Here is a 17,800-nt window from a genome sequence, read left to right as displayed (position 1 = left end):
TGTGCTGCAAAGGCAGTTGTATAATTGTGACAGAGACCATCTGGCCCTCAAAGCCTAAAGTGTTTACTACCTGGCCTTTTATGAAAAAATTTGCCAACCCCTGGATTAACCAAACAAGGTTAACACCTGGAACTAGAGATGGATTCAAATGCATCCTATCTCCTTGGCTGGTAAATAATGGAGTGTGGAGAGTATGCTGGGGAGACAACCAGCACCCAGAATAGACATAAGACCAAATTATTCAAGTTCCTAGAAACTTAAAAACCAAATCAATTTAGGGGACCCATCATATTGAGCACATGTGAAATATCCTCTGCCCTTAGAATATAATCCAAACAACAAATACATTTAAAATAGAGTTAAAACTCTTTACAGTGGGACTGTATTTATACTGGTTCTCATCCTTGACCACAGATCAGAGCTGTTCCAAACTGGAAGAAGCTACCTTACAGCACACTGGGTTCCCAGGTATAGAGGAAGATGAAAGACCAATTTAAAGGCTACAGAGGGGGAATCATTTGCAGAAGAGAAGATACTACATGACTTCCAAGATCACTTGCCTCCCTGCGATTCTCTGAGTCATCCCAGGCTCTGAGTTTCTTCCTGAAGAGTCAGTTTCATCCCTGGTCATGTGATGGCAGAGCTGAGCTTGGAATCACATTTATTCCTTCCAAGACTAAAGAGCTTCCTCAAAATTATACTGCTAGAACCTGATTACATCTGGGAGTTTATACCATTTATAACCAACAGATGAACTGAAACACAAATAAAAGGCCCTGTTGGGTTGTTTTTCAGGGCAACAGTCTAGAAAGTATGACAAGAAAATATTTTTTTCAGGGAACAAGTGCTGATATACAGACCCTAGGGTAGGAGATTTGAATGTGAACATTAGGGTAAATGGATTTCACCACGAAGTAAAAAAATATTGGGTGAGTTCACTTTGTTCATTCACTGTTGTTTATTCTTCTAAACCATTTTGGCAAGGTCAACATCCTCAGCAACTTCAGGTTTATTTTTCATGTAACATCAGGAACAAGAAAAGCTTATTCGAAAGAATAAATACAGGGGAGAGAAATGTGGGTTTTCATTACCAGAATGTAATAATATTATCTTTATGTTGAATGAGCCCAGGAGGATTTCAAACCATGATTTTTGTCCTTTCCCCCTGAGGTTTGGGATTAATCTGATTCAGAAGGCTTCTAGCAATTTACGTCTCTATTTCCCTGACCTTGGTGGATGAGCGGCTTCTCCAGAGAGGGGATCTGCTATGAGACTACAGGTGTAGGATTGATGCCTCATGACACGTAAAGTTAAAACCTCCAAATTACCCTTTCCCAGTGCTAACATACTTCACAAAGAAATGGGGGGAGAATTTCTCACTGTGTTTGGCCTGAGGGCCATTACAGATTCTCACCAACCCAATGTTTTTCACTCAAATGTCGTTAGGGAGGTCATTATTCTAATTCTTCCATATCTGTGGCTCTGCAGGTTGCCATGACTATTATTCATTAACCTGCCTTCATCTCACCCAGGCTTGGCCATCACACCCTTAGTTTTCCAGCTGCATTTTGAGTCTTGAGAATTACTCCAGTAATGGCTTTGGCATGGGCAGAGAGGAGCCCCTGAAAGGAACTGAATAATTCAAGATGAATTTGGGAGTTAGAATCAAGTCTAGGTCATCTCGACCAAGAACCAAAACGTATTCATACAAGTAAATAAAACAGCAGTTCATAAATCTGGGTTACCACCAGAATCAACTGCAAGTCTAGGTCATCTAGACCAAGAATCAAAATGTATTTATATAAATAAATAAAACAGTAGTCCATAAATATGGGTAACCATCAGAATCAACTGTGGACTTTTCAAAAACCATTTTTTATGGGCCCCATCGCCAGAGATTTGAACAAAGGAGGTGTGAGAACTAGTTATATGCCTAAGATAAAGACAGAAAAAAGAATGGATAATCAGTCATTTCCCAATGGAAAATTCTTCTGATGGGACCCCCGTGAAATAAAAATTATAGAGATTGTTTCCTATATTTTCTTTACAAAATATAAATAATATAATAGAAAACCAGGAACGTATTAGGTATGTAGTGAAAGGCCCCTGGCTATCCTTGACACCCCTCTGTGTGCCCCTTCTTCTTACTGCCTCATTCTAGGGGCACCCCGACCCTATGTTGTCCATTTCTCTAAGCAATATATAGATCCATATTTTTTAGACTTAAATAGATAGGCTATAAGTAACCTCCTTTTATATTTTATTATTTCTGCTGTGAGTACTGAAACAAAAGTTTGCAAATTCATCTGGATCTGTTTTAGCTGAAGTGTCCAGTTTCAACCAAAGTGCACATTATTTTAGGGACTTTTCACTCCCCGTTCTGTATTTAAGGTGTATAGTGCGGTCTGTAACAAATAGCTCATCTATGAAGACCGAACTGACCACTCATATTTAATTAAAACTATTGAATCCTTGTCCCACGATTCATTGGACTGAGTTTAGTTACTTATTTGTTTAAAAAAATGGACATTTTAGCCAAGGCAATTATTTACATGTCACAGGTTTAAAACTTTGAACTTGAAATGGTTACATGGAGTTAGAGAATTTTATACATAATGTCCTAGGCCTGAAACATACACAGCAAAATAGTGAGAGAAGTGTCTTCAGTGATTATTTACTGAAAACCTAGTATTTCACAGCAAAATGACAACAGTGAGTCACTGCCCTTACTACATCAACAGAGGTAAGAAGGTGATTCTGAATAATAATGCCTGTAGCATTTTAGGGTCTATAAAGCACTTTGCCTTTCACAGGATATTTGATTTGACAGTGATTAAATAAAACCCCCAAACTCTGAGCATCAGGTAGAAAAAAGTTCACTGAAACCTGTAAAACACTGACGTTAAGAATGCACCTGCAATATTTGCCACATTTTGTGTCATGGATCTCAAAATAAATTTAACAGCCAAATATCCACTTTGCTCTATGTCAGGGCCTCCAATTACTAAAGGGATTTGTTTGGTAGCACTAATGAAAGATTAAACATCTAAAACATATAATTCTGCTGTAAATTGACATACACCAATAAAGCAGCATTTAGGTTAGTTAACCTTCACCTGTACAATAAAATTAAAGAGGGAGTCCTCTGGGTATTTTTAGATGGAAGACACATTATTCTAAGCAGAGAAAAATAATGCAGATGAATGTGTGTTCAGGGAGAAAAAATATTTACAAAATCTCTCCTTGTGCATCTTTGGCTATGCTTACTGGGTGCAAGGTGTTTTTAGGAACATCTAGCCAGATAACATAATGGAAAGTTGGGCTTTCAGACAAGCCTGGGTTTGAATCCCACCCCTCCTGTTTGTAACTTGTGTTGTCATTGTTGCTGTTTTTGATAAGTGACTACCTCCATAAACCTTGGTTTTCCCAAGTGTAAAATATTAATGCCCAATTTTGAGAATTGCGAGGATTAAGTGAAAATTATAAAACTAATAGCAAATATTTATTGAGACTTTCCTGTGTGTCAAGTGTTATATTAAAGGCCATTTACATGTATTTTAGTCCATCTGATGTCACAACACCCACTAAGGGGCAGGATACCATTAAGGCCCCCATTTTATAAAGTTATAAATAGATGCTGAGACTAGGAAAGGCTGACTTTTGCAGGAGTCCTAGAAATGATAGGTGATGGTTCTGGGAATGAAACCAGGCCATCTGGCTCCAGAGTCCGCCCTCTTCATCAGGACTTTAGTTCTGATGACATCTCCCCTTCACCCTCACTCCGTCTCCAGCATCCCCCATCCGGCCCACCTAAGCTGCCTGTGAGTTTAAGAAAACAAGGAAAACATAAGCAAATAGGAACGGGAGAATAACAGGGAGCTTAGTTAATTTTTCTTTCAGTGCTTTGATCCAAATGGCATCATGCAAATCAAAATTAACCAATTAGAAATGGAAAAACTCAATGATTTGATAGTTACTTAGAAGAAGGCTTGAGGGTTTAGTATGAGAGAGGAAGTTTCCCACAGGGGAACAACAGGCTTATCCTCCCTTCTCCTGCCTAGAGAGACAGGGACCAGGGGTTTTGCCCCCAAATCACCAGGAGGGGAAGAAGAGTCAGAGATACGTACCTGCCAGGGGGAAGAGTGGGTTTGGAGGCCCACTGTACACCCAAACCCATCCCCTGAGCACCAAAGTTGATTTTGGTTTACCAAACTCAGGCAAATTGGATTCATTTTCAGAGCAGAGATGCAAATTATAAGGCAATTGCACAAGATAAAAGCTACTGCATCCTGAAGATACTAATTCTTCAGCAGTAAATACAAGCATTAGCTATAAACATAGGCAAGACACTTTTCTTCATGGCTTTAATCAAAGGATAAAAGTTCTCTGGCAAATTAAGCTCTCTTGACATTTCTTTCCAGATGAAAATAATAAATACCAGTCAAGTAAAATCATTTTGATTTTTAAGATGTTGGTTTCTCCTTTCTCTGCACAACAAATATTAGGAATCCTTTTGGATTGAAAGCAAGCCGCTATGTGAAGATTCCTCCACATCTTGTCACTTCTTTGCTAAGTGGCTTTGCACTGGAGTGACGTGTACATGAACATCACTTGCAGTGTCTGTTAAAATGCAGAGTCCTGGGTCCCACATCAGACCTACTGAACCAGCATAAGGGGCAGATAGGTTTCTGTCCTACTGAAACCTATTTCGAGTAATTGTGAAATACACTGTTGGCTCAGGAGCACAACTTACTCGTTACCACTGAGGGGTACAGCAGATGTGAAAAGTATCAGGGCAGAGATTTCTCACCCCAATTAATGAGGCAGATTTCTGAATGTTCAAGTGGTCAATTTTATAAAAGTTCAAACTAGTTATTCAAACTACACAAGTGATATGATCAGAAGAAAGTTGTTTTTTTTTTAAGAATTTAAGCTAAAAGGCGATAATTAGTAGTGAGAGAATTTAGTGTATAATTAAGTGAACTAGGCAGGGCCACAAACAAACTCTATACCACAAACATTCTCCCTAAGTGACACCTTAGCCTGTCTTAGGGACGAGAAAACTGAGGGTAAGATTAAAATTAAGAAACATGCATAAGGTCCTAGGGAAAAGATGTGGTGGGTTGGGCATTCTATTCACATCTTCATATCAGTTTCTTCTCACCATCACTCAATACATTTGATAGGGTTTCCCCCATTTGAAAAATGAGGAAATGAATGTTCAGAGAGGTTAAGAGGCTGGCCCAAAAGTCACACAGCTAATAAATTAGCAGAGCTAATACTCCTATGGAGCCTCTGACTGATGTCAAAGTGTATTAACTCCTGGACTTTATTGAGAGCTAAAGTGTCCTCTAAGTTCATGAATTGAAAAGATTACCAAATCTCCTTGTGGAAGGGACCGAAGAAACTCCTCAGTGAATGCAAGACTTTGTTTTTTTAATTTTTAAATCACAGTTCTTTAAAGAATTCCTTTCCTTGTTCTTCCCAAAGCAATCTGAAAAAGTAATTGCTAATGTATCAACAGTTAATGAGACACTTCCCACTGCCTTAACACTATAAAATTAAATATGTAAGTAGAGGATTCAAGCACCATAAACAGAAGAGTGTAAGCAAGCATATTTTATAAGTAGCTCTATAAAATTCTAGATTACCTGCCTGCCATAAATCTCTCTCTTTAATATACCTAAAGCACTCTCCCACCCAAAGACACACGTAATAATTGTTCTAAAAGCTCACATTAAACTTATTCAGTAGCATCCCTTTTAAAGGACTGAACATAGCCTTAATGATTTGACTAGCTGGATTACATTTTGGAGTATGATTTGGGAACCTGATTAGTGGAAATTCTGGCCTTTGTCAGTGATGCCAAAATATGGGAGATTCCTGATAGAAATTCCAGAAAACCCACACCTCTGACTGCTCACTGAAACACAAGGACATATCATCTGCTTCTTCATGTTAACTAAAGTTAGAAGCTTAGAAGTATTTGTTCTATCATGCTAAGTACCATTATCATCTCCTTTTTCCTCCCCACACTGCCCAAGAGAGCCACGGTAAACAATGGTAAGATGCAGGTTCTCACGAAGCTTACATTCTCCAGGGACTAAAGAAATAATATGAGTACAGGAAAAAAAAAGTAACACACAAACAAATAAAAGACAGTGAAGAGGGCCTTGAAGGAAATCAAATAAGGCGTGGACAAAAAATGTTGCCTGCCATTGTAGTGAACAAAGAATGCTGCCTGCCATCAAGCCATCAGCCAGGGCATCGGCCCCTACAGGGCACCCTGAGGGCAACTCAAGTTGGAGAAAAACAGGATACTGGCCCTAGATAGTAAAGACGCATGTCAAAGGAATAATATCAATGAGCTGAACTCTTGCATCTTCCCATACATAGAAAAGCACTAAAAAACCATTAACTTGAGATGTCTGTTTTTTGTGATTATCAGTAATCTTTTGATGTTTGACTACATTTTTTTTTTTTTTTCCAGCAAAACTCCTATATATCCTGGTTCCTCCTTTACCTCTTGGGAACAGTCCCTCAGAGCTCTCTGAGAGGCTGTCTTCCCAGGCTAACGTCCTCAGTAAGGTCCCCGAATAAAACACAACTCGCAACTTTTAGGTTTTTGTTTTTGTTTTTAGTCGACAAAGGCAAACGGGATAGGAAGTAAGGGGTTTAGGAGGGCTACTCAGATGGGAGGGGCTGGTCAGGGAAGGCTGATGACCCAGCAACATATGGCTGTACAGGTACATGGTAATATGGATATGCATATGGTGATATATGGCTGAGACCAGAAGAAAGGGATCATTTCTCAAGCCTGCAGGATATCAAAATTGCTGCAATAATCACCTGGTGGAGAGCAGTGCCCTCCTACTTTTAGACTCAAACGGGAGAGTTAATAAAAAATCGAGAAATAAGAGGTCACATTTTTAGTTTGATATTTCCCTTTCGTTACAAATGCCTTACTGAGTAAGCTAGGCCACCCTTGTTCTTCGCAAAGAAGAATTTAAAGCCCACAAAACAAAAAAACCCTAAAGGGGCGCCACGTTCAAGAGGCTCGCTCAGTGGTGCACTTCCGCTAACAACAGCAAGGGAAGGGATCATTGCTGGGCTTATTGCTCTTACCGCCCAACATGAGACAAAAATGGTTTAGGGCCCAGGCGTCAGGCGGGGTACCAAGAGTCAGACACAGAAGCAAAGAGGAAGAAAATAGTCACTGCGCTTTCCGTGGCAGGCTGTCAGAGAGTGCCTCATAATGTTCAACTGTGTGAATTTCAAAATCTGAAATGCTTAGTCATGATTTGTAGCTTTCAAAACCTGGCAGCTAAATACTGACCATGTGGCATTGAGGCAGGAGGTAGATGGGCCCCAGGCTAGACATTGACAACTGGCCTCCTGTTCACACTTCCTGGGGTGAGAAGAAGATGGGCTTCAGGCCGGACATTCATTACCAGCCCCTTGTTTACTTTTCCTGAGGCAAGAGACAAGCGGGCTCTGGACTACATATTTATGAGCGGACTCCTGTCTGTATTTCGAGATCTGCACTTTGATATGAGAAACAACAACAGGAATAGGGTAGATAACCGGACATTGGACACTTTTATGGCAGGGACAGAGAGGGGCTAAACCCTGCTAAAAGATCAAGAGGTCACACATTTCCCAGCCTTGAGGCAAGGGAAACATTGCACATGCGCAGAAAGGCTCCTTGGGGGTCAAAAGGAGGGGCACACCCCATAATACGTGATGCTAAGGCCGTCCCATAGACCTCTGGGCTGAAATCCATCTTGGAAAAACGTTGCGCACGCATGTTGGGTAGGGTCCTAGGGCAGGGCAGATGTGGAAGAAGAAACCAGGTAATTGGCCAAAGGTAAACAAAGACCTGGAAGAACTGCCCTGTATAAATGACCTAACCACCTCTTCAGTGCGTTCCTCCTCATTCAGGACGACGCCCACACCCTTCCTCTCCCAGAGTGCATCTCTGCCTTGCTTCTGTCCTAACTAAACAAACGGTTTCTCTGTGTGCTTTCCCACCCGTTGTTGTGCTATATCTCTAATAATAAACTTGTACCTGTTTTTACAGCTTTTGCTTCCGTGAGAAATGCATTTTTCACTGGGGGCAAGAGCCAGGGGGTGTGGTGGCCAGGATTCCTGGTTTTCATCCAGTCTACCCAGGTTCAATTCCTGGGCAGGGGATTAAGATCTCGCTTCATGCCACCACTCACTGCTGCCTCTCCGAGATTAGCTGTACTCCCTGGAGGGGCCGACTCCTGGCTTCCTTGGGTCAAGGTTATGTGGCCATCACCACCTACTACTTTATCACCATAAAACAGCAAGGCTGGTAAATATTTACATTCTGAGAAGTATCATGCGGTGTGCTTGTTAACAATGAAGATTCCCAAGCCCCAAACACAAAGATTCTAAATCAGGAAATTTAGAATAAAAACAGAATCAACCTTTTTATTAAAGTAACATCAAAATTAATTCTCAGGTAGGTAGTATAAGAATCACACTTAGAAAAAATAGATTAGACAACTTGTGATATGTAGACTTGGTCTAAAAGGAGTTTTCAAAACTTTGTCATCCACTGAGGTTTTAGTTGTATGTACAGCTGACCCTTAATACTTGGGGATTAGGAGTTCCGACCCTCCCTCGAAGTAGAAAATCCATGTATAATTCACAGGCAGCCCTCCATACACGCAGTTCTGTACCTGCAGATTCAACCAACCACCTACCTGTAGTACTGTAGTATTTACTACTGAAAAAAAATTCCTGTATAAGTGAACCCTCACAGTTCAAAGTCCTGTTACTCAAGGGTCAAATGCATATGGATGGTTTTTTTTAGCCATTTAATATTACACAAACGATTTGAGATGGCCCTGCTAATTCACATGGGGGAAATTAGGGATCATACAGGAAACAACTGAAAGATGTCCAAAAGAACATAATCTGCCAATTAAAAAAAAGAACTGTAAAAAAAACATCAACTTAAGCTAAATTACAATGGCAGTGACGATAAGAACCACATTCAACAATTTATATATGAGTGCCGTACTCCAAAAATTACTCCATCACCCCACCATCAAAGCTAACGAAACCATCAAAAATTCTGGCCAGATCATTGGGACATGAAAAAGTAGTCGGTACTAGAGTCAGAGAGTCTACAGCCATGGTGCTCAGCCCTGCTAGACTTGGTGCTTGCTGGGGTTTTTTACTGTGCTTTATTTTATTATCATTCTTAATTGAGATATATGTCAAATAACATAAAATTTACCATTTAAAAATGTACGATTCAGTGGGTTCAAAAAATATCCATAATGTTGCACAACCATCGCCACTAATTCCATATTTTTATCACCCTAAAAAGAAACTCTTACCTGTTAGTAGTCGTTTCTCCCTCCCTTCTTCCTCCAGCCCCTGGCAACCACTAAGCTACTTTTTGTCTCTATTCAGTGCCTGCTTGTCTAGGAAAATGCCCCGTTTAGATTAACACCCCATTCAGATTCCCAAAATAAAACTTTGAGATCATATAACCTATATATTCATATAAATTTCAGATATGTTTATGTTGTGCAGACTGTCAGTCTCTGCATGCCCCTTGACATGGTTTGAATTTCTCCCATGCCACTAGCTATGCCTCTGCAGTGTTACTTTCAATGGCTGAAGGAATTTCATCAAACAGATACTGCACAAAGCACCTAACTAATCTGGTGGTGTTGTAATTTATATTTGAATATTGATTTTTAAAAAAATCTAGCGGGACTTCCCTGGTGGTCCAGTGGTTAAGACTCTGCCCTCCCAATGCAGGAGGCCCAGGTTCGTTCCCCGGTCAGGGAACTAGATCCCGCATGCCCCCGTGTGCCGCATAAGACCTGGTGCAGCCAAATAAATAAATAAATGAATATTCTTTAAACAGAAAAAGAAATCTAGCAACCAGGTTTAAACACTTACATTTTGTACTTCCAAAAACAATTTCAAAACGAAGCTACCGTGTTATACTGTATTTTTTTTTTTAGCATTGGCATGTTTAGAAGCCTGGCACGGAGGTGGGGGAAAGCTGTGAAGCCCCTCTGTCCTTATCACACTGTGTGTCTGGAGCAAGGCTAGCTCTTTTTTATCATAAGGAATTTGGTGGCAATCTCTGTAGGACATTTGCTCCTCAAAAGTATTTCCCAGAGATTCTATTTTAAAAGTTCGGAGGTAGTTATGTTAAGCATTAAAACCATATGCAGACGAATATCAAAAGAGGTAATGTTTATTTGGCATTGTTTGGTACCAAGCATTACCTTACTCACTCACAGCCAGTCTCCAAGCCATAAAATCTTATTTTGCAAAATGTAACATAAGCACCCCAGTTAGACTTGCTTCAGATTTCTAACACACACACACAAAAGAAAAAGAATAAAAAGGCCTTTTCTATGATTTAGGCGTAGGAACTAACTGCATAGGCATTTGCATTTGTATGAAGGGGGCTGAAACCCAGCTTCAGAATCAGCCAGGATTTTATTCTTTTATTTTACTTTATTAGGGAAGCAGAGACTATCCTAATAAATCCTCCTTCCGTCTTCTGGCACACTTAAAAACTCATTTTTGAGCTTCACTGACTCCATTATGTTGAACTTTGGTATTAAGTACGAAGGGAGGAAAAGAGTAGGTGTGTGGGTGGAAAGGAGGAGAACAGAAGGAAGCAAAGGGCGAGGAGTGAAGGGACAACCGTGGGGCCACCATATCTGTGAGCCCTCCGCTCAACAATGGCAAAGCAACAATACACGGTGTGGAGAACCAGAAGCTGCCACAGAGGTGCGGGCTTAACGGGAGACCCACCAATCCACATGCGGCATGTGTGCTGTTTCCTAGACACTACCTCCCATGAACTCCTTTGACTTCGGTTTCTGTTTCAGGACTCCATGATTTAGTTTCTGTTTTAGCATTTGAACAATAATAATTTTACTACAAAAGGTAAATGTCTTGTAAACTAATGTGAAACATATTGCTTGGCAAAGTTTACAATGTCACGATTTATGGCTCCAACACCGAGGGTCTCTCTGACCTCGAAGATAACATAATGAAGCAGCAATGTGCTCCAAATGACTCAGTGTGATTTTTTATTAGTTCTCGTAACCGCCCCCTATTAATTTGTATGCACATAATAAGCACTCACCTTCACAGTTTGTCCGGCTTCGGGGCCATCCTAGAAATAGGGGGGAAAAAAAAAAAAAGACAGAGGTGAGAACAGATAGATGGTATCTCCTGCTTATTCAGAAATATTGCCTGTTAATAATTTAAATCCAATTTCATTGTGTGTTAATTTATAGTTTCCTCATGGGGACCATTCGCTTCAAAGGTCCGGGGCCCAATGGTTCTCCATTTCCGCCTGAGAGTAAGAAGTTATGTATAAAAATGATATAAATTATCCAGTGAGTCAACCCCTTTCCTACTTTTCATGCTCTTTGCTTTTGGCTATGGTTTTAATTGCATTAAAGGAAGACTGGAAATATTTGGGGAGGTGAAGTATCACACCTTTCAGTTATCTTTAAACCAGATGTAGCTTAATTAATGCCTGATTACTTTAAGTCTCTACTCAGGAAATTGCTATAAACATAATCCATTAAGCAAGAAGCAAGAATATGGGCTGTCTCATGCAGGAGGAGCGCCCAAGAGTGGGCCCTCTCTGGCTCTTCTGACCTTGGGAGAAAAGGTGCAAGTGTTTATTGTAGCTGAGCTGTTTTCCCATCCTGGGTCCTTCCCTCGGCTTTCTGAAGCCCAACAGAACTATTTGCTTAGCTAAAAATAAGCAAACTCGTCTAGTCATCAGGCACAATACAAAGCAAAAGCAAGTAAGTGCTCAGCTGGTTTGGAATAGCAGAACATGCAATGTTTCTATACGCAGAAATTTCAAAATTGAATGACAACTCTGAAAATTTAGGTAAGTCTTTCTACTTCTAAGACTCAAACTACTTGGGGTGAGAATTCTTGCCCTGCTATGGCGAAGATTAAGCAGACCTGTGTAATCAGTGGTTTTCAAACTCGGAGTCTCAACCTATTAGTGGGTCATAAAGTCAACTTGATTGGTTGTGACCAGCACTGACGACAAAAGAAATCAGATAACAGAACAAAAACTATTAGACTGCACAGAATAGGTAAACACTGCTTCGTGAAGTTTCTGTTTCCTTTATCTACATGTCTGTAGGGGGAGAGGGGAATATATGATTGTGAAATAAATATATATCTTACTGTACGTTAAGGTTTTAAAAAGTTTGAAAACACCACATATATGAAAGTACTCTAAGTGCTTTACATAATAGCAACAGTTTCTATATTTTTTAACATCAGTTTCTATATTTTTGGAATTAAGTTTCTAGCAAATGATGTTAGATAACCAGCATTGGCCATTTCCTATGAATGTGAATTTTCTTCTAGTATTCCATTAAACACTGACAGATGTCTTCACCCAGTTGCCTTCATTTGGTCTCTCTGGAAACATGATTTGCAGCATCAGCTTAATAAACCCACCCTGAGCTTAACTACCTGCTTCAAGGTGACTCAAAGGGGTTAATACACAATGCACACAGACAGACAGACACACACACACACACACACATACCCACCCACACACACACACACACAGTATTTTACAAGGAAGTTTAGATACTCTTGACACAGACATGGTGGCAAAAGGTTTTTTTTAAAGAATGCAGATGAGGGAATTCCCTGGTCATCCAGTGGTTAGGACTCTGCGCGTCCACTGCAGGGGGCACAGGTTCGATCCCTGGTCGGGATACTAAGATCCCGCAGGCCACATGGTGCGGCCAATAAATAAATTTTTAAAAAAATGCAGATGAGCATTTCTAGTCAGACCCTTTCACGACCTGAAAACGGTGGCCTTCTCTATCTGTTCTCTTTTAAAGTCTATGGTGGAGAGCTGAGGAGGGTAGAGGAAGGATGATAAATATCCAGTTTACCTAAAGCACTGAGTACAAGGTCTTGCATTATGAAACCATCCACTTCTTTCCAAAGGGTTTTTGGAGAGTCATCAAATCTCAAGGCCACACAGGGCTTCAATTACATATAGATACCCACAGCTCTTTCCATGGGCGATAGGAAGGGGCTCATGGTATATTACGACCTGAAGATTCACTCAATTCCCACAGCTGATGACCCACTGCGGACCTCCTCCTCCCACACTGACAAGCATTGGCTCAAACTCGGCCTAAAGATCTCTAGTAACTGGGGGTCTAGCTTCTTTACCAGGAAGTAGGCCACACTGAACACTCAGTCAATCCAGCTTCATACCATAATCGATCCATAATCGATCACTGAGGCTTGGATCAAAAAGGTCAGCCTTGTGAGGGCGAGGCCCTACCTAACCTGCATATCTCTATTCCCCTAGGAACAGAGCAGGGCTCAAAACATATTTATCCTGGCATGAAAATGACATGTCCAGCCCCAGTTCCAATAAAAGATCTGGAATGTCTTCATGCTCACCACACACATCACACGTCCAGTACTCCCAGCTGCTTGGTCAACTCCCCTGCGCGCGTTGCCTCCGCTGATACTCTACCCTGTTCACCAAGCCCACGTCGGGGCCTTGTGGATAGCAGGGTGGCCCTGGATGAGCGAGCTATCTATACACTCACCTGCACAGAAAAGGTGAGAGAGGTGCCCTGGAAATGCTTCTCCACCGCCGTCCCGACTCTCTGTGCTGCCTGAAACAGGTCGGCCACTTCATTGGGACGCAGGTCTCGGAAGCGCTCCACTGGCCGGAGGGGACACACGAGGACATCTGCAGTGAGGTCTGTTAAGGTACACTCTGCTTGCTTTAGGGACCATTTTTACCAAGAAGTTTATACCCACAGCCTTGAATCCCCTTGGCCCAGGGCCTGAACTCGCAAAGGCCAAGGAATAAAAGAACAAATATTTACCAACCACTGAACTCCAAGGAGTTCAAAGAGAGCTTACAAACATGGTTAATTATACTTTAAAGGAGAAGCTATGGCGCACTGAAGAAATTCTCTTAAGAGAAAAAGACATCAGTGCTCAGAGAGACTTAAGTGCTGGCTGAAATAATTATGCCAGGAGGCAAGATCTATTCTGGACCGTTATCTCCTGACCCCTATTCTCAAGCTCTGTCTTCTCAAGCAGCCAAAGGCCCTGGGTTGGAAAAGCAACTGGAATATTCAATTGGTTTTTCTATGAAGAGCATCACAATCAAAACTTCAATTGCAATATCTCTGTAGAGAAATATGTAATCAAAAGACAACAGTATTTTATTTTTAAAAGGAGTATAGAGATTCTGAAAATGTACAGTGAACTTCATCTATAACAAGGAGACGTGACACACGGTTAAGCAACTAATGACGAGCATTCCTCAAACTGATTATTAAGAATTCAAGAAGGCAGTTGAAGGTAAATCATTAATTTAAAACAAGGGTTGTCTGCTCGTGCAAATGAAACCATCTTAATGTATTCTATTAGTCAGACAAATCAACATATTTACATTATTGGTCTGAACAAACAACAAATTCTAGAGAAAAAGGATGCAAGTTTGATCATTTGTTGGTAGCAAATAAACATTCAGCGTCACATCATCAACAACGTTTCAGTTTCTTTTTGTATTTGAACTCATAAATGTATGGGTATACATGTATAGACATGTACACATACATATGTATACACACATAAGCTACCTTAATTTTTGTTCAGTTTTCAGGTACCAGCAGAAGAAAAAAAGCGAATGTTCTTTTCTGTTTCTTGTTTTAAAAGAGCATGCTTCTGCCTTGAGCCAAGCAGCTAAGGGGCATAATAAAACCACAAGTCTGCAGTTGCTAGTCTCACCAGAATATCAAGCATTTTAGCCCACCATACTATTGGTAGGACTGAGGACCCAAGGGGAAATGCACTGAGCTCAGCTGGGCGGGCCTGATTTCCATAAGACAGGGGGAAAAAGAGAGGGAAAACTGATTAATTTTGCTCATAATCAGGAAATTCATGTCAAAGGTAAACTAGGAAAACGAGTATTTGTTTAATCTGAGTCCATTTTTCAAGAGAGGAGAAGGGAGGCCTTCACCCACAGGGCATCTGATACTTAAAAAGATAATTATCCTTCTTTGGCAGGGCTGCTTTATTATCATGGGTCAATGAACCATTTAGAAATGGAGAATTTCCTTTCATTTCCTCTGAGCAGATTGCCAGCCTCCACTCCCACTGAGTTGCTTTTTTTGTTGTTAAAAGAGCCCTTTCCCCATCTTCCTCCTCCCTGCTTTAATTTACACCCTCCCTTAGGCTCTGACTTCACCAAACCACAGCAAGATGACAATTTTGCAAGCTTCCAACAATATTCATAATTACTGTGGTTGGCTACGTCTACACACAGCAACTAGGTGGGGAAGGGAATAACATTCTATTTAAAAAACTGCTTACTGTGAAAACTGGTGGAATGAATCTGGCAATCTTTGTGTCTAACGTTACTTTAGTAATATCAATGACATCTGAAAGGTTTTTTTTGATGCCATAAAAAACTGTATCTTTTTACCTGTCCATTTTCTTACCCGATGCTAAGAATCAGCTTGACCCAGGTTTAATGAATCAAACTGTTTACGGAACGGAACCAAAACGGTGGAACGTGTGAGATGTTCTATCCTGTACATACCTAACCACAGGGTGATACATCACATACATTTTTTACTGTAACTGAATATTAATATAGAAATACAACGTATCACAAAAGATTTCCACAGGCTAAGCACATTCTCATTTAGGTGAATATTTTTCAGCAACCCATTTAGGCAACATTGTCCTGACATAATATTCCCTGCAACCCAACCTTTTGTTAAAAAGTCATCTTATCTGCATATCACACACAGACATTTTGATGCAAAAAATAAGATGAAATGGAGAATACTCTCAAGGGTGCTTACTTCTGCAGGTGGTCATGTGGGAGATCATTGTCTTTGTTCTGTTGGGACCCAGAGGATGGCCAAACAGCCATCTCAGCCTAGAAAGGGCCACACAGGTGGGTTCCACATCACTCTACACGGAGGTAGCTGGGTCTGACATTACACACGGTGCGGCTCTGGAGCCTCTGGTTGCAGTGTGAGTAGCTGACCTGGCCAGTAGCAGATTCGCTATCCGTCACACTCCCTGGGGCCATGCTGGGCACTAATGGGGCATCAGAAAGTCAGCATCAACCGGCTTCCCTCAGTTCCTTTACAACCAGAGAAGACAAGAGCCTGAGCCTTAGCCTTACCAAAGGCTGCATTCTGACTAATGCCTACCTACCTCCTGAGCCTGTTTCTCCTCACTTCTCTCTAGCATACTACACATCTGCCATATTTGCTTTCTTTCTGTTCTTCAAACACACTAAGCTCCTTCCTAGATTTGGGGGTTTTGTCCTGGTTATTTGTTCTGCCTAGATCAATTCCGCCTGATCTTCACATGGCTGCTTCTTATCTTTCAGATCCTAATTCCAATGCCACTCTCTCAAAAGAACAATTAACTGCTAGGGACTTCAAACTGCTACTTGCTTCCTCACTCTTATATCACCCTATTTTAATCTTTTCACAGCCCCCCTGCCACCAGCTGGCAGTTTTCTTGGCTGGTTACTATGTACCCAGATGAGAAAGGAAGCTCCACAAAAGTAAAGGCTTTGTCTTGTTTATTGCTCTTTCACTGCCACCTACAACACCAGAGACACTTAGTTAAGTCTTGCTGGAATGAGAGAATAAATAATAAACCAGACCCTTGTATCAGCCACCTCTGAGTACTAAAACCCTGACAAAATGGAGATGACATTCATTTACTTTTCAATCATCTATATGAGATTGAGATAGTCTGCAATATATTTTTTTGAATTCAAAGAAGTTTATCCTTAAGATCTAGCATGGTTAGAACTAATGTTAGATGAAAGCTGGAGAAATGTAAACTCATTTTTAACATAAACTAATTTTCACATGAGCCAAAAGGAAATAAAATTATGAAGGTAAAAGCCTTTTTAAAAAACCCTTTTATAACTAGAAAGAAGTAGTTTCTAGAATACTCAAGAGTCTCAGATAAACTGTATCTATTAAAATGCTGCTTTACACTGTGACTGAGACGTGTAACTCATCTGTTCCTTCAATGAACACTGAGCATCACAAGTGTGGACACTGTACTTGGCTCTGGGAACAGCAAAGGAGAGTAAGAAGGTGTTCCTGGCCTTCCGGTCCGGGAGACAGGCACTGAAATACACAACCGCAGTACTATCGGGGCACAGATAGAAGCACAGAGGGCTGTCCAATGCAGTGGGGACCTGGGGCACCTGAGTAAGGCAAGGGTTCTAGAGTAACCATGGGGAACCTCTGAGTGGGACGAATTATCCCACGGCTACCTGAAAATATAAAGAGGTTCATAAAGAATTCAAAGCAGATCAGCAAACTTTTTCTGCCAAGGGCCAGATGGTAAATATTTTAGGTTTGGTGGGCCATATGCCTCAGGAGCCATAGATAATACAAACACAAATACGTGTGGCTATATCCCAGGAAACCTTTATATACAAAAAGAAAAGCCTGGCCAGATTTGGCCGGTGGGCCTTGGAGTGTCAGCCCCTGATTTAGAGGAATCACGTCAGAAAAAAATTAAGTAAAGGAAACTGAAAGTATGGGGGGGAGGGTATTCCTCTTTTCCTAAATTGAGGACTACAATGTTATCTTAATAGCATATTGGACAAATCTTATGTATCTTAAAAAAATTACCTTTCTAAGAAAAATATGTGAACACGGTAGAACATTTTCATGACTCTGTAATAATTCTGATGCCTTTGAAGACT

The 17,800-nt window shown here is 40.8% G+C and overlaps 1 protein-coding gene across 17 annotated transcripts in view; it reads right to left on the bottom strand.

Moving 5' to 3' along the window:
- FHIT (fragile histidine triad diadenosine triphosphatase) overlaps window positions 1–17,800 on the bottom strand; it is a 1,493,627-nt gene that overhangs the window by 273,519 nt on the left and 1,202,308 nt on the right. For all 17 annotated transcript variants that reach the window (XM_057555632.1, XM_057555631.1, XM_057555633.1 and 14 more), the window contains 2 exons: window positions 13,635–13,780; window positions 11,159–11,188 (listed from right to left, as the gene is read on the bottom strand). In XM_057555632.1, the coding sequence (XP_057411615.1) occupies window positions 11,159–11,188; window positions 13,635–13,780 (176 nt within the window). The remainder of the gene's footprint in view (window positions 1–11,158; window positions 11,189–13,634; window positions 13,781–17,800) is intronic.

This window comes from Balaenoptera acutorostrata, chromosome 10 (assembly GCF_949987535.1).
Source record: "Balaenoptera acutorostrata chromosome 10, mBalAcu1.1, whole genome shotgun sequence".
Taxonomy (NCBI): domain Eukaryota; kingdom Metazoa; phylum Chordata; class Mammalia; order Artiodactyla; family Balaenopteridae; genus Balaenoptera; species Balaenoptera acutorostrata.
Note: the sequence above shows the minus strand (reverse complement) of the source record. Positions and strands in the feature narration are given on the sequence as shown.